This window comes from Stomoxys calcitrans, chromosome 4 (assembly GCF_963082655.1).
Source record: "Stomoxys calcitrans chromosome 4, idStoCalc2.1, whole genome shotgun sequence".
Classification (NCBI taxonomy): Eukaryota; Metazoa; Arthropoda; class Insecta; order Diptera; family Muscidae; genus Stomoxys; species Stomoxys calcitrans.
Window position 1 is genome coordinate 183,973,284 of NC_081555.1, and position 26,366 is coordinate 183,999,649.

General features: G+C 35.2%; 1 protein-coding gene across 6 annotated transcripts in view; it reads right to left on the reverse strand.

Moving 5' to 3' along the window:
• LOC106088334 (uncharacterized) overlaps nucleotides 1–26,366 on the reverse strand; it is a 200,752-nt gene that overhangs the window by 53,984 nt on the left and 120,402 nt on the right. For all 6 annotated transcript variants that reach the window (XM_013253799.2, XM_013253797.2, XM_013253795.2 and 3 more), the window contains 7 exons: nucleotides 26,198–26,283; nucleotides 21,709–21,883; nucleotides 18,011–18,165; nucleotides 17,676–17,773; nucleotides 16,274–16,416; nucleotides 13,766–13,875; nucleotides 11,558–11,689 (listed from right to left, as the gene is read on the reverse strand). In XM_013253799.2, the coding sequence (XP_013109253.2) occupies nucleotides 11,558–11,689; nucleotides 13,766–13,875; nucleotides 16,274–16,416; nucleotides 17,676–17,773; nucleotides 18,011–18,165; nucleotides 21,709–21,883; nucleotides 26,198–26,283 (899 nt within the window). The remainder of the gene's footprint in view (nucleotides 1–11,557; nucleotides 11,690–13,765; nucleotides 13,876–16,273; nucleotides 16,417–17,675; nucleotides 17,774–18,010; nucleotides 18,166–21,708; nucleotides 21,884–26,197; nucleotides 26,284–26,366) is intronic.

The window sequence follows — 26,366 nt, forward strand, 5'->3', positions numbered from 1 at the left end:
GATGTCGCTGAAATTTGTGACAGTGAGTTTAGTTAGGCTCTCGACGTCCTTCTTCAATTTGGCCCAGATCGGTCCAGATTTGAATATAGCTGCCATATAGATTGATCTCTGGATTTAAGGTTTTAGGCTCATAATCGGCCCATTTATTGTCCGATTTCGCCGAAATTTGGGACAGTGCTTTGTGTTAGGCTCTTCGATATTTTTCTGCAACTTGTCTTAAATCGGTCCAGATTTGCATATAGCTGCCACGTAGACCGATATCTCGATTTAAAGTCTAGGCCCCAAGAAAGGCGCATTTATAATCCGATTTAACTGAAATTTGACACTTTGACTTATGTTAGGCTTTTCGACATCTGTGTTGTATATGGTTCAGATCAGTTTATTTTTAGCTATATTTAGCTACTAAAAAGACCAATATTTTATTCAACAAAATTGAACAATGACTTGTACTTATTAGTATTTGGTCCAAATCGGATTATATTTCGATATAACTGCTATGGGACATAAGGTATGCAATTTTCACCGGATTTTGATGAAAGGTGGTTTACATATATACCCGAGGTGGTGGGTATCCAAAGTTCGGCCCGGCCGAACTTAACGCCTTTTTACTTGTTTTACCTATAAAGAGATACCTGGCAAGGAACATGATAAATCATATCCATTAAGCATGATATATTCGGCCTTATTCACCAAACTTTATGAAGCTTTAAAAAAGGTTTATTTGACAGTTCTATAAAGGAAATATATCAAATAATATCAAAATATCAAAAAATATAGTAATAAATCTACATTAAGTTTTGTGAATAAGACCTATAAGATTCGGCTCGGTTGAACTCAGCACGCTTTCACTGGTTTATTAATAGTTTTATATTCCATAAAGTTGTAGTTGTCATTTTATTATCATTCTTTGATATTACCTACAAATTAATTTTCATAATTAAATTTTTTATTCCATTTGAATTTGCCTTTTGAAATCATCGTTCCTATAGCATTAGCATCCGCATATTTCTTTCGATGACAGTATTCAGTCTCAAGATACTCTATTTTTACTGAAAGTTATACCAGCTCTGACAACTGTATTGACTTTAATTAAAAGTTTGGCAGGACTATTGGAATTTCTTCAACAGTTCGGCTATTCAACGTTGGCTGGTCATTGGCTTTGTTGAAGTTGCTGTCTGCATGCCTTTGGGATGGGGTTGTTTTATTGTTAAAGCAAGTGTAACTGTGCCATCCTCAAAGACCCCCGGGGAATGAGGATACAAATTTAATCGATGGCCGATGGCCATCAGCCTCATTGACAACACATCGGTCCCTTAGAGCAAATATGCTCCGTTAAGGACAAGCCACCACTGCAGTGAAAGTTTAAAAAGCATTTAAAAAGTTGGTCAAATCCTACAATGTTTGGTAACGAGCAAAATGTTGAGAATAACATGGGTGGGAGTTTCAATTTCATTACAATTTCCATATAAAGACGATTAGCAACAGCTTAACCCCTAAGTAAAACTTTTTCAAATAAATCGCAAAACAGGGGCGCAACTTAAAACGGCTCATATCTGCTGGCGAAGATGTCAGACAATGACTTATACCGATCGGTGAGAACGCCGGCAGAGTTTCTCAAAGTTGCCATTTCAAAGCCCAAATGCGTATAAAGTTTAAAATGTATAATCATAACATTCGGCAGCGGCAGCGGAAGCAAAAACACCTCACCTTTTAATTTCTCACACGAAGGCCGAAGGAGAACCATGTTTGCAGATGCTAAATGTTAATGGTCCATGCAAAGTTTTTAATGGGAGTTCTAATTGCTGGTCAAAGTTAATAATTTCATGATTAAGAATTTTGAAATAGTGCTGCTATGAAAGTGTTTCCTTCAGACAGGCGTATTAATTGAAATTGCTTACGAAACAAAAGTAAAAGAGGCAAATAAAAGAATCACATTTGCAAGCAATAGGAGTATGGCATAATTTTGAATCAATGAATCTAAAGATTAAACTTATTCTTCTGGATGTTTTCTCTCAAAGAGGATTGAAATAAATTTTGTGCTCTCAAAAAGACAGCACATGTCAAGCTTATAGGATACTGTTTTATTTTTCTTCAAAGCAAGCAGCTCTGCCGAAAATATAAAAAAAAACATCAAATTTACAGCAAAAAGATAAAGATACATATATTGGAAGCTACAACTGCCGAAACCCTATATACGTGCATTGTGCCATGGGAATTCATGGGAATTATTGTTGACCTTTGGAATTTTAAAACTTTGTCTTCTTGGTTTGGCTCGAGGTCATCGAACAATTTACAAAAACAGGTGTTGGAGTTTTATTTAATCTGGTCAAATCTAGACCGATTTGGGTCATATTGACAAAGGATATCGAAAAGCCTAACTCATCTCACTGTCGCAAATTTCAGCAAAATCGGATAATAAATGTGGCTTTTATGGGCCTAAGACCCTTAATCGAAGGAACGGTCTATATGGCAGATATATCCAAATCTGGACCGATCTGAGCCAAACTGGCAAAGAATTTCGAAGGGCCAAAGACAACTCACTGTCCCAAATTTCAGCAAAATCGGATAATAAATGTGGCTTTTATTGGCCTAAGACCCCAAATCGGCGGATCGGTCTATATGGGGGCTATATCAAGATATAGTCCGATATAGCCCATCTTTGAACTTAACCTGCTTATGAACAAAAAAAGAATCAGGGCAAAGTTCCAGCTCAATATCTCCATTTTTGAAGACTGTAGCGTGATTTTAACAGAGAGACGGACAGACGGACGGACATGTCTAGATCGTCTTAGATTTTCAGGCTGATCAAGAATATATATACTTTATAGGGTCGGAAATAGATATTTCGATGTGTTGCAAACGGAATGACAAAATGAATATACCCCCATCCTTCTGTGGTGGGTATAAAAATAATTACATTTCGCAAAAAAACTATCGACTTTTCCTTTACAGCGCACTAATTCGACTAAAGCTCTCTCATTTTTGTCTGTATTTTTGTACCAAATTCCTGTAAATTTGAGCACAATGGTCTGCGTCTTTCTTAAAGTTCATACGTTTGTTTGTAGGGGTGTCAATAATATCTAACATTTCTAATGTAATTCGTCTTTTCTGATTGGATTATTGTGCTAGTATGTCTACGTCTTTAAAATTTGGTGTATGGCCTCTTAAAGTGCAATGTGCTGCAAGTGCAGTTTTTTTTATTTTAAAGGTTTGTCTTTCATTTTCTGGCAGTTTTGTGAGATAATAATCATGTTTTTAATTTAGTTTTGGTTGTTCCTACATATGTCATTTGACATAAAATAGTTTCATCCCCATTACATTTAATCTTATAAACTACATTTGATTAGTTCTCTTTTTCATACTTGGTTTAGTCCTGCTGAATATACTGTTAAGTGTGTTGTGGCTTTTTAAAGTAAGCTGGTGTATATATTGGAATTGGTAAGCCTTTCCAAAAACCCTGGGATATACGTTGTTTTCTTGAAGATTTTTGGTGTTGGTTCAACTTCGTTGTTCGCTGTTCTATTCTTGACGAATTTTAAAAGGTCCATAATAGCTTTGCTTGGGAAGTCATTTAATCGAAGTATTTGTTGAATTTTCGTTTCGTTTTCTTGATGATATATTTTATCACTGATTCTATTTTTATTCTTTTCTGATGATTTAAATAAAAATTTATAAGTCTCCCAGATGCTGTTTCTTTTTGATTCCAATTTTACTTTAACTTATTTTGATGTCGGGTGACGACGGTGTCAAGATATGACAATTTGTTGTTTGATTCACATTCCATTGTGAACTGGACTTGTGGGTGGAAGGAACTAAGAACTTGTAGAGTATTTCTCACATCCGTTTTTTCCAATACACAAAATATATCATCCACGTATTTAGTCAGAAATCTTGATTTTGTTGTCATTTTCTCAATTGAAGCTTCTAGTAAGGTTTCCGTTACAATATCGGCGATTATCGGAGAGATGGACGATTATCGCCCATTGGCATGCCTTTCTTTTTTTCTCATCATATGTAAAATATCCTTTATCCTTTATGCATAATGTTAATGTTTATTTTTGTGTTTGTGTTTTTGTTTTGTTTTTTCTTTTTCTGTAAACATGATTTTTTTAATTTTTTCGGCAGAGCTTCTTGTTTTGAAGAAAATATAATATAATTACCGACACCTATAAACTTGACATTTGCTGTAAAATTTTAAGAGCACAAACATTTCTCAGTTATTTCAATCCTCTTTGCATATCATCGTTCATTGTTGCCTTGTTATTATTTTATTTATTTTCTCACCTTTGTTTATATATTTAGACAACAAAATCAATGAGCCTAAAGACCAAACTCATTCTTCAGGATGTATTATCTCTCTCACTCTCACTATGGACAACACATATCATCATTTATTGTTGCCTTGTAATTATTTTATTTATTTCTTCAACTTTGTTGTTTATATTTGGGGTTTTTGTTTTAAAAAACGATAAATAAACAAATATTCATTTCAAAAGACTGTTTATATATTTTTAATAAGTTTGCTGGAACAACAACTCATTCGTTACTTCATGCCAGTAGGTATGTAAATATAATTCCGTTCGTCATAACCTTAATAACAAGTGATGGCATATAAAGTGCTCAGGTGATCCATTACACACGAGGAAGACAGATGGAACAATGGCCCATCTTCCATAAGCTTCTTACTAAGACAAATAACTCAACAACAAAAAATATACAATGACTCCAGGAGAAATAGAAGAAATGAACTCTTTAATCTGTATGGAATATGAGAATGGTTTTGTTTAATAACGAGTTTTTGAAAACATATGCAAGTAAGAAAATTCAAAAGTCGGGCGGTTGCGACCATACAATACCCTACATTATATTTGTGGGTATCATAGGAAATGTTGGAATATTGACAATAAATATAGTAAATGTTTGTATAAATCGAATGAAAACAAAAATAGGAACCAAATTCCATATTAATGAGCTTATGTATCCAGATACAAAGTAAAAAAATTTGCACAAAAAGTTTGTTATGTAAGCTTGAAAGTTGTGGCAACTTTTACAACACAGAAAAAACGTTGGTTGAAAAATGTTCAAGATGTTTCCATGTTCGTAGGATTTTTGCAATGAAAATGAGCCAAAGAACCGAAACTTTAAAACAAAGATGCTATCTTTAAATTAAATTTCCTATTTACTAACAGACACGAACATCCCTTGTAAGTTTCGATCGCTGACAGATTATTTTACTACACAAATGACTGTCCAATTATTATTTTTTGAAAAATTCATTTTTTAAGCATCGTAATCTAAAAGAAAAAATACAAAAAATCTAAAGACGCTCAAACTTGTAAAACCATTTTGCGTCTTTAACTAAAGTACACTGTTGTCTTATCCCAAAGTAAATTTCCTAACTTTTAACGATATTTTGACATTTGAACCTTTTTTTTAGAATTTATTAACCTACCAATCTTTCATACCAAGGAAAATATCTTTCTCCAAAGGAAAAGTTTCTTTAAAAGTTGGAAAATTTATCATTTTTAAATACAGTTTGCTTGTCTTTGGCTAGAGTCTTTAAGTTATGACAAACATTTTTTCAATGTACATTAGGGTAATGACCTTTTTTGACTTTGTTCTTAAAAATTATTTCCTGATGCACGAATGAATGAAATTCTGCCAAATTCTGCAAAACGAAAATTTCAATAAATTTCAATAGCATCTTTTCAAAAAACTTGCTAAAGAAAAATTTCAAAAAAATGTTTTTAAATACAAAATTTTTATAAAATTTTCTTTAAAGACCGAATCGCAGTGTAATTCCTTCAAAAGATAAAAGTTTTGACTTAAAAAGTTTTAAATAAAAAATTGTTAAAATGCTCTTTAAGCTAAAACGACCCTGATTAATTTACATTTTTAAATAATATTTCAAAAATTTTCGTTTGTTTTTCTTGGAATTTCACAATACAGTATTTAAGACAATTGTTACGGAGCTCGTAGTGATTAAGGGTCGATATCTACCAGTCAATAGAAAGCAGAGCTCATACTCGTACAAATATATTAGTTCTGTATGCTTTGACCGTATATTAGGGCACAGTGAAAATTTTTTTTAAAAATTTTCAAAATTTAATTTTTTGATTTTTTTGAAGTTTTTTGCCTGTTAGGGCGAATATCATTAAATTTTACAATTTTGTTTGTTCCTCTTTCGATTTGTTAAATTTTTCAATTTCTTCCAAGAAAATGATTTTACAATGAAATATTTTGCGAATAATGATTTTCTTAAGAGTAATGTACGATAAACTTTAAGGCAATTTGATGAGTCAAATTCCAGTAATCAGACTTTTAAATTCCAGTAATCAGATTTTTCTATGAGAGAAAGTTTTATATTATATTTACGTTTGCCGCTGGGGCATTTAACATCAATTAGTAAAAATCTTGATTTTTGGGAATTAAATCAAGAGATCGGTCCATATGGCAGCTATATCCAAATCTTGATCGATCTAGGCCAAAGTGCTCACTGCCATCTCTGTCCCAAATTTCGGCGACATCGGACAATAAATGCGCCTTTTATAGGCCCTAAACCTTTAATCAAGAGATCGGTCTATATGGCAGCTATATTCGAATCTGGACCGATCTGGGCCAAATTGAAGAAGGATGTCGAAGGGCCTAACACAACTCGCTGTCCCTGGTTACCACAAACTAATTCCTGCAGCCTTTGGATCAATATCTTTTCATGTGCCAATATCGTTTCTATTTTTCTCGGGAGGTTAGAGAGCAACACTACACTAGATTATCTACAACTACTAGATTATCTACAACACTGAAAGATTGTGTTTTGCTACTTAAAGTTATCCGCTTCACAACTAAAAATTTCCGAAAAAAACTAAATAACGAATTGTGATAACAATATTTTAGAAAATAAAAAAAAAATAAATTTTTTTTGATAACTTAAAGTAATTTAGCACCTACAAGTCTTAGCAGTCTTCTCATGCCGTTTAAATCATTCAATTATGTTTTTCGGTTCAAAAGATATGATTTTTTCAACGAAAAAACAGTTCGGATGAACAAATAATTGGTAAGCTCGCTTTATCTGGAGAAATGAAGCATGCACTTTGACGGCTAACACCTTGAGAACGTTAAATGTCAGGTCGTGGTCCTCAAGAATGAATCCAAAGAAATAAAATTGACTGCACTAAAGGATGGGAAAGCTCAAACAATCGCAGAAGTACTCCAAAATATGTTAGATAAGTTCAATGTTTGGGGATCAATTGCGATGATTGTTGCCGATACAACAAGCGTGAATACCGGCAAAAAGACAGGAGTTTTAGTTCGAAAAAGAAAGGTCACCCCACACCCAAGCTCATCAGTTGCCAGCTTCAGGTGCTGGATAGCGTTCTTCGCGTTGTTGCTCTAAGATTCAACTAGATCACCAAACTTTCAGTACTTTTTTGTGCAGGAATTGATGAGTAATTATGATGAATTCAAAGCAGCTTTCAGAAATGGAAAAACTGGAACAAACAAACTGCGGGAGAGACGACATAAAGCTTCTCTTGCACCACACTCGTGTCCTCTGTCACTTCACTGAGAGTAGTGAATTCCCTTTGTTAAAGCTTAACCAGATCCCAAACATCTGCAAAGCATGCTGCAACTCTCTCTTGCCATTCTTGTTCATCATGCGTTTATTCTGACGTCTGAAACCCGGAACAGGTTATTCACATGGGGTGATCAGTGGTGGAGAAGTAAATTTTTTCACGCTGAAGATTTTGAAGAACTATTTGTAGCTCTGAATGAACATCCTAAAGCTGTCAAATGCTTGAAGACACACTGGAAAAAAGTTGAATCTGTAATCAACATAGCCCGGAGCAGGACTTATATTACTCCTGCCGCAACAAGGACAACCTCCCACTAAGATTCAAACTCTCCAATGACAACGTGGATATTTAACTTCCTAGAGTGTTTGGTGATGTTACAAAAAGTTTGAGTTCAAGCTTTCGAGCCACATTGACTTCAAAAAATCAATTTACTTTTGCTCGATATGACCGCCTTTTGTCTTTACTCTTGCACTGAGTTTGTCGCCTTTGTGCATTTGTTTGCAACGCTAAGAAGGAAAAGACTTTCTGATTCGATTTAGCTAAGTCCGTCTGTCTGTCTGTCTATTCATGTAGACCTATTGATAAGTATACCGATCGTCTTAGAATCTCTTCCTGATTCGATATAGCTAAGTCCGGCTGTCTGTCCATCCATGTAGTCTTGTGATCAAGGTACAGGTCGCAATTGTTGTCCGATTGTCGTAAAATTTTGCATAAGTCACTTTTATGGTCCAAGGACGAACGCTATTGATTTTGATAGAACTCCCATTTATATATATTATCTGATATAGCACATTAAGGATGCACTGATCACAACTTTGGTCCAATCTCTACAACATTTTGCACAAGACGTTTTCTTCAATGCCCCAATATGTGTGCACAATTTCATCAAAATCGGTTCAGATTTAGATATAGCTCCCATACATTTATTTCATTTGATATGGCCTTCTAAGACTGTAGCAAATTGTAGTCACAAACTTAATCCGATCGTTGGAACATATTGCAGGAGGACCTTTATTTGACGTCCCAATACGTGTGCCCATCAAAATCGGTTCATATATACATTTAGCTCACAAATCCATACGTATTTGAAGGGGTATGCGCTTTCTAGACTTTATTGGCCACAATTTAGATCCGATCGTAAGAAATCATGAAAGGTTCTGTTCAATATATCAATAGGTATAAAAAATTTAAGCCGGACCAGGTGTAGACATGGACTCCATGTATTAAAAGTACAATAGATAGACGGTGTTAGGTATTAAAATAATTTGTTTTTAAGTTTATTTTTTATACAAAAATTTCTATTAAGATTTCAAATTGAACAACATTTATGCAAAAATAATATTTTGGTCAAATTGTTTGTGCAGTCTAGTGTTCACGAATCTTCTAAGATAGTCTTATAGGACATTCTAAAATGCATATCTACCAAGTGATTTCAAGAGACAGGTGCAGCGCGATTACAACATACAGGCAGGCAGTGAGGCAGTCACACGATTTTAGTACTACCAAAAATCTATATCCTTTGTGGTTTAATATTTGCATGTGCTAGAAACGACTTAATTAGATTGAAATAAATGCCTTCCACTCTATAGTGGCTATTTGAAGAGTGACATAATTCAAATATCAATTTTGCAGAAAATGCATTTTAAAATGTCAACTCTAAAAAAAGAAAATTAAAACAAGTACAAATTTGCTACGTTCGGCCGGGCTGCATAAAGGAACTCTGCCTAAATTTACACCAAATAACTTTAGTTGAACGGCATAATTTTTCTCTACGTTCCAAATGTTTGCCAAACCAGGCAAAAATGAAAACTTCAAGGAGCCGACCAAGGATAATCGGGGGTTCGGTTTATGTGGGATCTATTGGGTTGCCCAAAAAGTAATTGCGGATTTTTCATATAGTCGGCGATGACAAATTTTTTCACGGCTTGTGACTCTGTAATTGCATTCTTTCTTCTGTCAGTTATCAGCTGTTACTTTTAGCTTGCTTTAGAAAAAAAAGTGTAAAAGAAGTATATTTGATTAAAGTTCATTCAAAGTTTTATTAAAAATGCATTTACTTTCTTTTAAAAAATCCGCAATCATTTTTTGGGCAACCCAATATATCGGGCTAAAAATCGATTTGAGCCGTACTTGACACGATTGTTGAAAGTCGTAAAAGAACACAACGCGCAAAATCGCACAAAAAATTACAGCTTCATCTGTACCATACTTGTTACGATCGTTGGAGGTCATAGCAGAGCATAACATACAAAAGGTCGGTGATGGGTATAAAAAGTTGAATCTTTTACGCAAGGTAAAACATTGTGCGGAGCATATTGAGCATATTTATAAATAATTAACTAGAAAATTCATTTTTTAATCAATGTCACTCTTCAAGTACATGGGCGATATGTCCTTATGCTTCTCTTACTCCATAAAAATATTACAAATATGAAAGTTCATAAATAAATTAAAAAGATCTTACACAAAATCTTCTATTCTTAAAGACTAATAATGTATGTACGAATATTTTTACTTCAATTTGCGTAATTGGTATTGATGTCCAATTAGTCCAATTTTGAATTGAATTTGGTAATTTATTCCAAGTTTAGTTCTCATTTCCATGAATTTTTCTATGAATCCAATTGTCAGTAATTGTTTGTGTAAATGTAAAGTGTTCTTATCACAACAGAATTCATGAATTAAATATTCTATTCTGTATACTAAACAGTCAATAGAATATATCAAACTTAACAACGTACAACATAATTTATTCCAAGCGTTATTTTAATAGAAGCAATAAAATTATTAAATAAGAAAAGGAAAAAAATACGATTTAGGCTTGTTACACCTATGGAACACATATCTATTGTTGTTGCTGCCTCTGGAACCATGAATGAAACTTCAAAACTGATGAATTGCTACTGTCTTCATGGCTGTAATCTTAAGTCTAAGTAATTGAGATATGCTAAGAGGATGATTATAAGGAGAAATGGTCGATGACGATATTCTTTTTCCCCGATTGCTTTTGTTTAGGAATGGTGCATTACGGAAGGATTCTAAGAAAGACAGTGCTTTGCTATCTAAACACCAAATGATTTGATTTCACTTTCGACATACACATTAAAGTCAGAGCACAAACACACGTACAGATGCAGACATTGCGGTTTACTTCTTAAGAACGTATCCAACCATTTACAAAGCGGAGGATAATTGGTTTGTTTACAAAACATTTCGCCAATAATCCTTTTCTGTCGATAATCTTGAATATAATTAGTTCTATGTCAATGTTATGGTTTGCTTTTATACCCACCTACAAAAAGTGCGATGTATAACCACAGACAGATAGTTATAGGCATCATCAGATCATCTTAGAGTTTAACGGCTATCAAAATTTAATACTTTCCAGGGTCGATTTGTTGCAAACATAATGAGTTTAAACTTTCTAAGGTAATCTACCATTCTAAGAAAACCCTGTGTTTGGTTACAACAAAATCAAAAGACCTTGTCAATATGTCTACGCATTACGCACATGATAAAATTACCTTTGATTTGCAATTTCCCACTATTGACCACTTACATCTTTTGTATAGAATATTGTGACATCATTCCATAACTTCTCACATATCAATGCCTGCAGTACGATTCAAGTTTAAGCTCAATGATATGTGGTGAGCTTTAGGAAATTTTCAAAAAATCTTTCCTTTATGAATTTATAACTTAATTAATAATTAATTTTTCAAAGCAAAACATGATATGAAAACTTTTCTCATATTCTATTCGCTAAAGGAAGTTGTCATCGCTTTTGCTGCAAGGTCGCTGCATATCTGCATCTGGACGCTGAGTTTGTCTATGGCTGTGTACATTGTGTAATAGTTTGACAAATAGAGATACAAATGCCGGATAACACACACACACACACACGAGTTCTGAGAGGAGTTGGGGGGGTTGTACGACGTACAGACATACAAGGATATCTACCACAAAGATATGAAATGATAACTTACCCGTATAATCTTTTGGTCATGCATAATTTTGCGCACACAATTCACCAGGAATGTTATGACCATTCCGCCCAGGATCAAGCCAAATACGGTGATGATAATAGTCATATGTTCCGATTGTCCCTTAGTCTCAGGCTAAACACCGACCACCGACAACCATCGCAGACATTAGCAGCACATGGAGGATGAACATGTGGGAGAAGAGACAAAAGGAAAATAAAATGAAATGAAATCGTTTAGAATGCGGATGTAACACGTAGTAGAAATACAATTGAAATAAATTGTTGTCGCTGGAATACGAATACGATTAGGACAGGGAAAAAGCAATAGATTTGTAAATATGGGTGACCACATTTTATGGTCGCCAACACCGCCCTGCACTCCCGGTCTGTGTATCTATTTCTCATTCCTCTGTTTCTCTGTTGTGCCAAGGAGCATTTTTACATTGTTGACTTCTGTTTGTTTTTCCAACGATACGTGTTTTTGCTGTGCCAGCCTTCGCTGCGAACGTGTCTGTATCCTTACATGGTTTTCAAACACTTTACATGACGGCTTGTCAGGCGGGAGGATATCACAGCTATCCAAGGATGTCTAAGTGATTTAGTCTTCTTTTCAGGTTTCTCTTATGCAACAGAGGCATGACTTCGTCATTGTGAGCGAAGTTAATGCAGACAGGTAGACTGTCATATCGGCTTCAGAATGTGCAAATCACATTTGTACGAATGCAAACAGAAAAGCATTCATGAAAAATGAGAAAATAATTGATAGTAAGGTGATAATAGCATGTGAGTTAACATGCTTGCAGCCACGGAAGTCATGTAGAGCCATATTTATAGCAGTCACAAACATGGCTGTAATATTTCATATGTTTTTAGATAAGATACTCAATACATTTCACCATGGATTGCATTTTGAAGTTTTTACAGAGGCTTTTTTTGTAGACAAACATTACAACGATTGTAGTTGGCATTCATAACAAAGTTTCCAAGGCATACAATTTGAATAGAATTACGATCTGAAAACGATGATAAAATCAAAACGTGGATCGGTTTATACGAGAGCTTAATCGGATTGTGTACCAGTTCAGACAATACTCTGCACGGATTGTGGAAGTTAATAAAATCAATTGCATTAGCCGGTTAAGCTTGTTTACAATCCCAACACATTGTAGTTCAAGCATCTAGTCTTACTCCTTTGAAAGTTTGCATGCTTTTGACAGAGAGACAGACGGACGGATTTAATTCTTAAAATGTGTATGTCTCAAACTCTGAAAAAGTGATTTTTTTCCTTCCTTCGTTATTGATGATATTATGTCCTATGTATGGTCTCAATCAGAATTTACTTGTTTAAAGCTGACATATTAACTGAACTATCGATAAAACCTAAATGTAAATCTCCAGTAGTTGATGTGGATAGAGTAAATTGCGATGTTTTATTTGTTTGCTTAAAGTCAATTAAAAGAGTAATCAACTAATTAAAATTCCAAACATCATCCTGTTTTATTTGGGAACTAAACAAATGTCTAAAATAATACAATAGCTTCCATGTGGAAGTAATAAAAAAAATGATAAAATTGCTTAAATTTCATTGGTATGATGTTTTATCAAAAGTTTGTTGAGCTTTTAATTGTGGAGTGGATATTTTAGTTTTGTTCCTATGTGGAAAGATCATGTCCTTTTTTTTTGCTTCTAAAACGTGACCGTTGTCAACAAAAGTCCCATAAATTTTCTTCATTCCCTTCTTAATGAGAATGGCTCATATGCAAATCATCAGTAAGCTATGCTTTTGAGTTTAGTGTGACTGTGAAGGTAGTCGCTTTAATTAAAAGTATCATCTTTCAAAAACTTTAAGCCAAATATGCTTATCTTGTTATTCGGTTTAGATCTCTTCCCCTTCCTACGGTGTGTATTTCTTTCTATACAAAAAAAAAAAAACAACAAAAATGAGTTTGACAAAATTCAATTAAGACTATTGCCATGGTGTTGCGTTTGGAAAATTACCACAGAAATGCTCCCTGCTCTCTAATTAGCTCTTATTCGTCAATTCGAATTAAGATTTTTCCCAATACTCGTCGTCGTCCATGAATATTCACCTTCCCAATTGATGGAGGAAATGCTATACCACTTATATGGCAAACCCGTATTCGCTGTGGTCTAGACTAATGAAACTGAATGTAAAAGAATTCCGTAGATCCGTTTTAACCATACATACCTCGCAGCTCTCTTCGTCCCATCGGAATTTGCAATTATCGCGCTGATTACACTTCAGGTAGGCAGCAATACAGGTGGCATCCTCACAATCGTATTCGTCTTCGGTACACTCTGAAAAAGAAAACCAAAACCACACTCACTCACGCAAGTCAAAAAAAGAAGTTTAGAATGCCACAGAAATTCAACTTTTATTAACTTTAATACACACCGCGTGTTGTTTTATGTACATGCATAGATTTGTGGGATATGGAGGTGCTAATGGAATTCATGACAGTTGAAACGGAATATGGAATAATCCTTGGGTAAAATAAATAATACTTATTTAAGGACAATTTAGGCAAAAGCCACCGAAAGGCAATAGCACTGCCAAAGCATAAAAATTTATAAAACAGTAATGTAAGCAACAAATGTTGCCACCTATATTTCTCAAGTAGGAATAGGCGGTATAATTCATGGATAACGGAAGGGGGCGGACCCTCCCCCGTTACCCCAAAAACGCCACCCAAAATCAAAAGTGGACCGATAAGGACAATATGGGTATCAAATGAAAAGTATGCAGGAGTGGATAACGAGTCTGGCATACAAATTCATGTCGAAGTATAGGGGGTCACCCCACCCCCACAAAAACGCCCAAAATGGGCACATTACTCAATCACGGATATATGGGATTCGGTTTGTTTTTTCCGTATAGACTGAAAAACGGCAGAAGCGAATTTCTCGAAATTTTCACATATTGCGTAGATTGGTCTGAAAGGAAACATAGGCTATATAATTTTTCGATATCGGATGGGGGACGGACCTTCCCCCTTATGTCAAAAACAGAACCCAAAATCAAAATTGAACCGATCGAGACAATATAGGTATCAAATGAAAGGTATTGGAGTAGTAGAATTCGAATTTGGTATTAACATTTGAGTCTAAGTACACAGTGGGACGCCCTAAGACTCCCCCAAACAGACATATTGGACGTTCGTTACAATATGGGGCTCAAATGAAAGGTTTTCGGGAGTAGATTACCTTTAGTAGTAGATACAAAATCAGATCGAAGTATATGGGATCACACCAATCCTCAAAAATGCCATTAGACCCATTTTGACTATATGATACTTGGCTGAACCGATTTTGCTAAAAATTTTCATAGATTGTGTACGATTATCTGGAAGAAAACATAGGCTATATAATTTTCAGATATCGGGTGGAGGCGGACCCTCCCCCTTAGCCCAAAAACGCCACCCATATCCGAAAGTGGTCCGATGGGCACAACAAGGGTATCAAATGAAAAGTATTGGAGACTAGAAAATGAACATGGTATTAAAATTTGGGTCCAAGTACCCAGTTAGTATACCCCCATCCTATGGTGGAGGGCATAAAAATATATTTTGCACTGCTTAGAAAAATAGATATATAATTGAGAAGTTATATCAACTTTTGATATTTGGACCACTTTTAAACATAACACAATCATGGTTTCGCATATCTGCGGCTGGAATTAAATGTATGGTGCTTATCGACACGAATGAGATGTATTTCAAGCAATCGACGGAAAAAAATGTCTAAATTCTGAGCGGAGTCTTCCATTGTAGACGAATGTAAAGGAATGTCTTCAATATAATGTTCCTTTTCAACTACATTATTCAATGCAATCGCCGGATCTAAATTCCATAGATCATTTGTGGAGTGAATTGGGACATCGTATTCGAAATCGACTAATAACAAGCAAGCTGGATCTAGAATAAATGCTCAGAGTGAAAAAGGAAATGAGATTACAAAAGAAGTAACTGAAAGATGATGTTTTTAATGAAAAACAGAATTAGTGACGTACTAACTCTGAATGGCGGACTTACTATATGCTCGTACTAAGAACCTTTTAAAGACATACAATCATTAACCATACATTTTAAAATATCTCTAATTTACTGTTAAAATTCATTCGTGTAGACTATTCTCTGTCTTAAAAAGGAAGTTTTCTTATTTTTATCAAAGAACGTTTTACAAGTCTTTATGAATACTTTAATTTATTTTAATAAGCTATACTCTATTTATTAAGTGAATTTTTTATCACATGCCGATTTCATTTTTGCTAAACTGTGTAGTTGGGTGAAGTATGTAGACATTTCTGTGCCACTGTATGTGTATATACAAATCCCTTCATTCGCCTGCTAAAGTTCCGTTGGACTTTCAATACTCTTAATGGTCATCAGCCTTAAACGTAGAACAAATCCTTAATTCGTTATTCTTGTTTTAGAGTCCTTATAAGTAGAATATGGCTAATAGTCAATGTTTGAAGTTTTTTATGTAATCCAGTATTTTAATCGAATCTTAATGATCAGTTATCAATAATCATGATCAAAAATCATGAAAAATTTTAGTCCTCTGAAAGTTCGTTTTTTATATCACACTAGGTATACTCCTCCACACAATCAATCGTACGCATTCTCGCATAATACAGTTAAACTAGTTTACACTCACACATGCAGACACACACACACACAGATTCCTTTTTACTTACTTCCACTGCCCTTTTCTCGAAAAGCGGTATACAGAATGGCAAATGTTGAATTGACGGCTTGTTGTTCCGCATAGAAGCGCATATGCAAAACATTCGATTCCGAGGTAATGCCCTCTCCCGCCGATCCACAAAAGTTTTTCACTCTGCAAGTATGGCGGAAAGAAAAAAAGAGAAATAAATTGAAACAACGATGTGGGTGAGCGGATTATTCGCAATCACTGCAACGAGTGCAACTCATGCAAATTCTTTCTCCTTAGCGGGCGTGAACCAATGACCACGGCAAAGACCTACCAACTCCATGGGCAAAGGTCAGACCGTGATTTTGAGACGATGCTATCAAGTGAACTTTGTGTTTTGCACAAAACGCAACGAGCAACAAAAAGCAACATTGGCAGTTGCCCTGGTTGGCAGCGGTGTGAGCAACAGTGCAAAGCTCTTGTTTGATATTTTGTTTGCTTGTTTGCGCCCCCATCAATCAGAGCGGCGATAAACTATGAATGCCTTTGGTGCAGATGCTAAAGTTGTCAGCCCTATTGCAGCAATAGTTTTGAACTGGAGTGCCACTTGCCTGGCATACATCCAAGCAGTTTGAATAACTGTCGGAATAGTTTCTCGACAACATAGAATTTGATTGAATGTTGGCTGCTTGTAGCTATGATGAGATATAAGGTTGAACCGAAATGCAACCACATTTAATAAACCAATTGTTGAATAACATTATGTTTCGTTTTGCAAATTTCCAATTATGGCCAATGGAACAACTATTTTACTATCAAAGAAATTAATTAAAGAAATTGAAAATGAAACTTAAATACATTTTTCAATCAAAATGAGTTTGTTTTACTTCAGAGCAGTATACATTTGAAAAGTTTGAAGTTGTCTTTGAAATTTGTGTTCTGGTAGGTCTACACTTTCACCCATGCGCTGGCTAGGATGTTGGCTACTTAATTCTTATAGCGGTCTTATATATTTTTATGTTATTTTACGAAAAAAATTAAGATGCTCATTTGGCTGGCTTCTTGGAGTTTATTCAAACTTCAACAACACACTGATGTTAAACCAAACAAAATATATGTCAACGGTGCACCCCAGTGACGTGTATTCCTTGACATCTGCGGGCATTCTATCAATTTGCTGGCAATACTAACAACCATTTGTGTCTGTGTGAGACTGGTAAACCAGGGTCATTTTCACTTGGTCCTTTGGAGTCGTTTTTAATGAAATTTGCGAGTGATTCGAATACAACTTGATTTGCTCGGATTTCTGCAACACTTCCAGCTGTCAAGTTCAGCATAATTGAAAGCATTTAATTCAATATTAAGTCTATACATGAAAGCCCACAAAATTGGCTAGGCTTGCATTATGATGTGCTATGCAAATATCATTTGTAAATCGTACTCACCTCAGAGGCATAACCGTTTGTTCAGGGAAAATATCGAGAAAATTCACATCACAATCGTTGGGCTTTGATAATTTGAAGTCTATAAACTTCACCTGAATCTGGTTTGGACGTCAATAGTGGCGAGAACGCATTAAAAAAGAAAAAAATATATATATTACCATACAAATCAATAAGAATTTTAAGTTTCATGTGTGTTTGCAGCCGAGCACAAGGCTGCGAATGTGGCAAAACAATCATAATTGAAATTCAAATGGATGTATACCATGCGACAGATTTGTCACTTTCGATTAGCATATGAACGTCGATGGTGATGTCGCCGACTATCTTCCACCTACCTTCCACTTCTCTTGCACCTGTATGCGCCACATACAGTCTAAGGCAATTTTGTTGGCTGCTACAATTTCCCTGATCTCTGTCGGTACATCGGTGCTGTTGACGAAACCCTCATCGCCGTGCTTCTCGATGGTGCAGTTCAAATCCGTACTTGGAGCTAACGAAAGTGTCAAAAGAATTATTAAAGACATTTGCATGAGAATGCCGTTTTATTTTCATAGACATAATGGCTTTATAATACAGATGATTCGGGTACGTTTGCGAGCGATAATTCATGTTTGTGCATACCGGCTTATCGTAACGAATGGCCCCAATTTTGTTTACCAAAATATGTGGCGAATGAAATATTCATCAATTTCCAATAAGGACTTTGCGTTGCGTTCTGCCTTTCTTTCTTCTCCTGAATAACGAATTGTGAGATTTGGATTTTCTATTTCAGAGAATTATGTTTTATTGCTTCGTTGATTTTTCCATTGTTTGTCAAGATTTGTGGAATATTCCACTTCCATACATCCAACGAAAAGGGACGCTGAGAGCTCGAGCGTACAAGGGCGTATGGCTTCACAATGTGTGGGTGCACAGAGTTGACAAAGTAGCCAATAAAATATTTTCCATTCAGTGGTTATGGTCCCTTAAGTGTATGCCATTTGTATACTGTCAACTTCAATGCATATGTGATGATAAGAACCTCACCTCCCCCCGCCAAAGAAAATGCTTTATAAAGCCCCCACCCACAATTAGGCCAAATTCAATATGAACGCTCATAATATTTTGTTTAAATAAAAAAAACAAATTTTTACAGTGATTGGCATTGTTTAGTGTGTGGGTGAAAATTCAATAACATGACATTGGCAGATGTCTATGTCCATGCCATAATTGGCTATAAAAACACAGTGAAACAAAACTGAATTTTTTCGAAAACATCAGAAAGTAACTGAACACATTGTGAAAGAAGAGCCAAAAAGAGAAGCATATTACAAGAGGAGGAAATTTCACCCTTCTGGAAATTTATGAAAATATTTGGTGTACAATTATTCGTAATCCTTTCATTTCATATGAATATGTCGTCTTCGGAACTATTACTGGCCAAGTTGCCAGGAATATTGTTATGGAACATTTTAGCCCTCAATTGACTCACTAGAGGAGTCTTTTAGGTCCCGTGTTTAAAAAAGGTTTAAATATTCAGTTAAAATGAATTTGGAACATTATTACGATAATCTAACTAAATTAAATACGAAGTTTTCCTTTTATTGCAACTGTGTAACATTTCGTTTGAACATTCAATATTGAACGTAACTAACCCTTAGCAGCTTCACCCACGGTTAAAGGACCTTTTTGTTGTAAAATCAAAAACTCTTTGCGGAAGCAATTAAAGAGATAGCAGCAAACGTTTATTCGCTTACCGGAATAAATATTTTCTTCTTATTGACTAGACTACTCACTCTATTGTAAATTACTGTGTTCATACACCATAAAATAATCCTGAAGTTTCTATTACACGATCTGTATTGTCATATGTATTTTCAAAGATAGAAACTGTGAATGTTGTACATATCGTGTGATACATACGAAAAATTTAATATGAAAAATGAAATATCGAATAAATATGCAATTTTTTCGATTAAAACTGACTCTTATTTCGTGCAACATTCACATGTATACATATGAGAATACATGTCGATTAGAACGCACTTTGTTCGTTTTTGACGTATATAAGGAAAATCTTATGAATATAAAAAACACATATGTAACGCACATATCTTGGGATATCAGCTTAATCGAAAAAATTGCAATGTTCTCGTCATTGGGGTAGACACATTCTCACACACAACATACTTTTTTTATCTAAGCAAAGAGCAGTCAGTGTATGAAGCAGCTCGGTCGAGTGCAGATGGTAAACTTGGAGAGTGACAATTCGCCTTGGGTACAAAAATGCGGCCATGACCAATGGCAAACAATATTAGAGCAACAGACAAATGGCTGCCAGGTACATGAAGTTTGCATGTGCGAAAACAGCAACTCCCATAAGTATTTTTTGGTTTTATTTATTGCATAACGAAGGCAGCAGATCATAATTCAAAAGCGTAATGGAGTTGTGCGAAAATGGAAGGCTTTTAACATAATTGTAAACCATAACATCGAAATAAATCCAAATAAACTCTGAAAAAGTTTGAATTACCAACTGAGATCTGATCACAATTGGTAAAAATTTCGGCTAAATCGGATAATAATTGCGCCCTCTAGAGGCTCAAGAAGTCAAGACCCCAGATTGGTTTATATGGCATTCTTAATAAAGTGGTTGCAAGTCATAACAAAACATGTCGTGCAATATTTCAGCCAAATCGGAGGCTCAAGAAGTCAAGCTTATGGGGTCTTAGACGAATATTTCGAGGAGTTACAAAAAGAATGACAAAATTAGTATACCCGCATTCTATGGTGAAGGGTATAAAAATATTTATGAATATTGTGCAATTGTATACCACATGCATTTTTCTATACTTTTTGGAGTATTTTACTTTAAAAAAAAATTGACTAGTACAAATTTTGTCATGCTCTATTTTATGACTAACAGTGAAATTTGATGCAAAATATTTTTTTTTTAACTTGATCCATTTTAAATGAAATTTCATGTAGCTTTCATGCACAAAGTCGTAAAAAGTACGACAGAAATTTAAGCAAATGTTATAAAGGGAACATTTTCGTTTTTGAATTCTCCCCAGAAATGTGTCCGACTGCACCACGCCGTTTGGACTCTGCTTTAAAAAGGAGCTTAAACTTGAATCGGACAGCACTCATTGATATGTCAGAAGTTTGTCCCTGTTCTTACAATTTGTATTGTAAAATTTCATAGCAAATACTTTTGTAGACACAAATTAATTTTGGATGAGCTTTTAAATCTTTTTAAAAAAGAGCCCTAAAATACCACTTAAGTGAGTTGATTGGGGGGTTAAAGTTTACCACCTTTTTCTTGCAACCTTGGAAGTAATATCGCCGAAGCCACTGCATTCATAAAATGAAAGGGTTACTAGTAATCGTATCCCGGATAGTTACAAAATTGTCCAGATTGGGTGTACTTTCCCCATCTAAGGAGGTTGCTTTTAGACGTAAATTTTCAAAACGCCGATATACGTGCCTTTTTTGCTTAGCTCTTCTTTTATAATCAGTGCAATTTTTTCTGATATTTTTTGTTGCGTTCCACAATGTAGTATAATATTAAATCAGTATGATAGTCCTAAAGTTAATTAAAGTTGAACTATTGATATCTTGCACCACAGTGATTGTAAGTCGAAGTAGTCCAAAGGAGGTTAGTGGAATATAATTTTATAATTTTACGTAACTAAAAATTAGGCAGCGAATATATGAATGGGACAGCTATACCGAAATTTGAAATGCAATATTTTTTTGTAGCGGCAGAGAGACATAAGGGGATTTCTGTAAAAATCTTTGCGAAGCTGAGGTGATAAATGTGCGTTCTATGACTTCAAAAAGGCAAATCGAGTACTACACATGTATGGGTTCAGAAATAGTTGGACACAAAATGCTGTGCAAAATTGTGGGAAGATCGGAAGATCTTCAATATAAATACAATAAATAATGAACCTACATAGCTGTAGGCAAAAGGGTCCCTTAAAACAAACAAATATGATGAAGACATGATGATTTGAGCCATTATGTTTGAATTGGTTACTAAAAAACTTACCATCACGTGTTCTATCCATAAATTCGTATACCGCCGTAAATCCTGTATATTCTATACTTTCGTCCGAGTGAAAATGTAGCCACAGGTATCTTTCCTTTGATGTTATCTCCGGGGGGAAATCTGTACCACAGAACTTTCCAATGAGATTGGAAAATCCATACTGGCCATCACGAATCTGAAAAAGAAAGATGAAGGATTAGAGGAATATTAGCAAAGGAATAGTCACATGTCAACAAAATTAAAAAATAACAAATTAAAACGTGTTAGGATCGACCAGGATGAATGTTTTATTCCCTCTACCATGGGTCGCTTGCGTGAAGTTCTTGCAGGATTTCATTTTAAAAGTAGAAACTAAACAATAATGGGAGGTAAAGCAATAAATCCCATGGACTTTGTACTATAAATTTGGAGTAGAATTGCTTCCTTCAGGCACTCAAGAGCTTTATTAGGTAATGGACTTAATTGGATCTTCTAGGGCTCAAGAAACCAAATTGAAAGATCGGTATATAGGGGCCCTATATATATAAGTGGGAGAGTGACGCGAGCACGAATATCACATATCTACAAACTTTCCTTTCCAAGACAACCTCACCCACTGTCCTGTAAGGACTTGGTGTCCCTTGTTAACGCTAACAAAGCACTTTCGTCCGACCTTGGGCGGATTAACCCTAAAAGCAAACCTGGTTGCGCTGTTGGCAGCCCCAACACCAGGATCGAATTTTTGGCCCAATGAGTCACTGGTCTCAAAACCATGATTATTGAAAGCTTTAACGGCTCTTTGCTCCTCATAGGATTAACAAGAAAAAAGGCATTAAGTTCGGCTGGGCCGAACATTGGATACTCACCACCCCGGATATATATATATTATGATCTCACTTTCAATAACTGTGTTAAGTATGATTCAAATCGGTTCATAATTTGATACAGCTGCCATATAAACCGATCTGGGGTTTTGGATTCTTGAGCCAATAGAGCGCGCAGAAATTTTGTACAACGGCTTCTCTCAGAATCGATCAATAGCTTGATACAGCTCCCATATAAACCGATCTCCCGATTTTGCTTCTTGAGCTCCTACAAGGCGCAATTCTTATCCGAATGAACTGAAATATTACATAATAGCATATTCTTATTCAGTATTCTTTGTTTGCCAAAAAGAGATACAGCGCATAGAATTCGAAAAATACAATCCATGGTGGAGGGTATAAAGGTTTCGGCCCGGAAGAACTTAACACGCTCTTAATTGTTTTTTTTAATTTGTGATATATAATTTTAAAATTTGCAGAAGCAGCTCAATAGAAATTCCTAAATCCACTCATTTGTATTAAAGCTATAGCGGTTCGAAATTACCTGCATTAGACGGACTTAAAATGATGCTCTTTTTTGGTTTTTACCTGTACTAAAACATATATAATTGCCAAAAAAACAATATGATCACTTTTTCTTATGAGAATGCCTCATACGTATTTTTAATATAATGAGAAAGAAAATTAAACAAGCTTTCGAAAGTGGATAATATTAAAAAAATTATTTAAAAAAAATAGATGACTTATGCAATTTGTTGTGTTGAACCTATTTGTTCTTTCTTTAGAAATTAGTTAAAATGAGTGCCTTATGCAAGTCTCACTTGCACATCCTATAAGGTGGCCTAAAACAACCAAAGGTATTTCCAGTTTCAATGAACTCCAACAAAACAGAATTGGCATATCAAAACCCCTGAATATTTGTTTTTAAGTTTTGTATCATAGTCTTATTATAACAAAATCCAATACAAATTTTTACATTTTTAACCATTGCGAAGCGTTTGAGATAATTTTATATACAATTTCGAAATAATTGTTGAGTGGGTCTTGCTTCGTTTGTCTTTGATCCATAGAACCGTTGTTTAGTGTTTAAACTATGCTTTTAATGTATTACAATGGCTAGTCACAGAAAGAGAAATGGGCCCCAGAGGGTCGATAAGTAAAACACATTAAACATTTGCCAACAAACCAGTGGCCGTGGGCCATCAACTCAACTACCATAACGCTAATACTAATGCACAGATTATTAAAACTCTCCCTTATCCAACTCTATGGCGTATACATAATCGGACAAGGGTTGCTTATACGCTCCCTCAGTCAATGTTTGCATAACCGTCTTTGTCACAAAGAAAAAGGCAAACCAAACAAATGGTAAACTCTACAGCATTGAATCCCAATGAAGTTAACAAGTTGCATTAAAAGGAGCAAAATCTCAATGAATGAGCAATTTAGCTTTTCATTTCATTTTATTATTTTGTAAATTTAAGGCTTAACACAAAGAGATGGCTTTGTAGAAATTCCATTGACCACAAAAAAAGTATTCAGCTGTGTTCCTCTCTAATGGTTACTTGAAGAGTTGTAATAAAAGAGATATCATTTCCTGATAGACCACCACAGCCCCTGGCCAATAATGGCATTTCCCAAGCAAACCAAGAAAAAAATGTGCCTACAAATCCCTTTACAAAATATCATCCAAAAGCAAAGCGCCACTGCACTGATACAGCGCCATGGACTATATTCTAGTTTCCCAAGCCATTTTCACGACAGGCATAATCCTCCCTTCCTTCAACAGATTTCAAAAAACATCCATTTTTTTTTGTTTTTCTTTATGTAGCCTTCTACTCCGAAGAATCCTTGACCCACTCAGCGCTTGTAAAAATGGCAACTTTTGAAAGGCTTCTTCGGCTGCTCCATTAAAACGGGTAAACGCTGCGCCACACTCATTCGACTCTCTTGGCCCCATTTGCAAGCAAACTTAGAGAACAAACCCTTCGAGCTAAACAACGGGCAAGGGTAAGGCGGAGCAACACGGCCAAGATGCTGGGAAATAAAGCGTCTGAAATGTTGGTGTTTTGAACAAATAAACATTTCCAAATAAAAGCAGCACTAGTTTCTATTTGAAATGGGAGGGGGGTAAAAAAGAATTACAATCATTTTATTACACCCACAATGGCAGAAACTTCCATTTAGGCATGCCTACAGTTAAGGTTGTTTGAATTGTAACTGCCACAATTGATTGCGATGGAAAACATGTACTCACTTCGAAGTGGCTGCAGAAACTTTTAATTTTTTTATGCCATCTACCATTAATATGGATGGAGCATAATTTTGGCAAAGATATACTTCTCTTCAATAGAAACGACAAAGTTCCATATAATCGACACCCTTGCATTTGATCTCTTGAGCACCCAGGGTCACTTTTTTCCCAAAATTTCCAACTTTTACGTTTTTGTCGATCAGTGTCATTTGGTTTTAATATTTTTGTACCCTACACCACTACTGTGGTACAGGGTATTATAACTTAGTGAATTAGTTTGAGAGAGATAGACCCATTGATCAGTATACCGATTGACTCACAATCACTTTCTGATTCGATTTAGCTATGTCCGTCTGTCTGTCTGTCCGTCCGTCTGTCTGTCCGTCTGTCCATGTTAATTTTTGTACAAAGTATAGGTCGCGTGTTCATCCGGTCGTATTCAAATTTGGTTCGGACATGTTTTTCGGCCTGAAGACGAAGTCTATTGAAATTGGTAAAAATCGGTTCAGATCTGGATATAGCTTCCATATATATGTTTGTCCGATTTTCAGTAATAATGCAATAAAATGATCATTTGTTAACCGATTTTCACGAAATTTGGCAGGAAGGATTTTTTTACGACTGTCGACATTACTGGCTAATTTCATGGAAATCAGTTCAGATTTAGATATAGCTCTCATTTGAATATATCGCCCGATTTTCACTCCTAGAGCCACTGCAAGCACATTTATTGACCAATCTTGCCAAAATATTGCACAACGCTTTCCTCGATGACTACCACAATATATATAGAGTTTGGTCATCGGTTCAGATTTAGATATAGCTCTCATGTCATGTTAGTCTAATTTTGAGAAATATTGAAAAAAAGTGATCATTCCTTATCCGATTCTGTCGAAATTTTATAGGAGGGATTTTCTTATGACTCTCTATATTACTGGTGAATTTCATAGAAATCGGCTTTAGATATAGCTGTCATATATGTACATTGCTCGATTTTCACTTTAAGAGCCACTGCAAGCGCATTTATTGACCAATCTTGGCAAAAATTTTGTACAAGGCTTTCCTCGACAACTACCACATTATCTGAGAAATTTGTTGTCATTTTGTCAACCGTAGTTTTTACAGTTTGAAAATATTTGCTTGCCGAGGTCCATCAAAATTGGTTCGGAATTGGATATAGGTCCCACATTGTGCTTATAGGGTAGGTGTAGGGTATTATACAGTCGGCACCGCCCGACTTTTGCCCCTCCTTACTGGTTTCTTAATCTGTTTTTCCCAAAACCCTGAAGTACTAAGTCATGAGGATTTTTAAGTCAATGAACCAAGGCTGTTTTTTCGATGGCGTAAATGAACTCGGCATTAGAGAGAAATTTAGTTTAAAATACACATGGTACCATTTGCCTCTTCTATGCTTGAGCTTTAGCAGACTTACCTCTAAAAAGTCAAATTTGCAGTCCTCCTTCTCTTCTATGTGAAATGAATTGCGAAAGTCCAGGCGAATTATTTGCCCCTTTTGTGCTACAAAGATATAAAAGGAGTACAATAAAAATATGAGAAAATGGCTGAAACGCAATTGTATAAGTGTCTATTAGGGTAAGAAA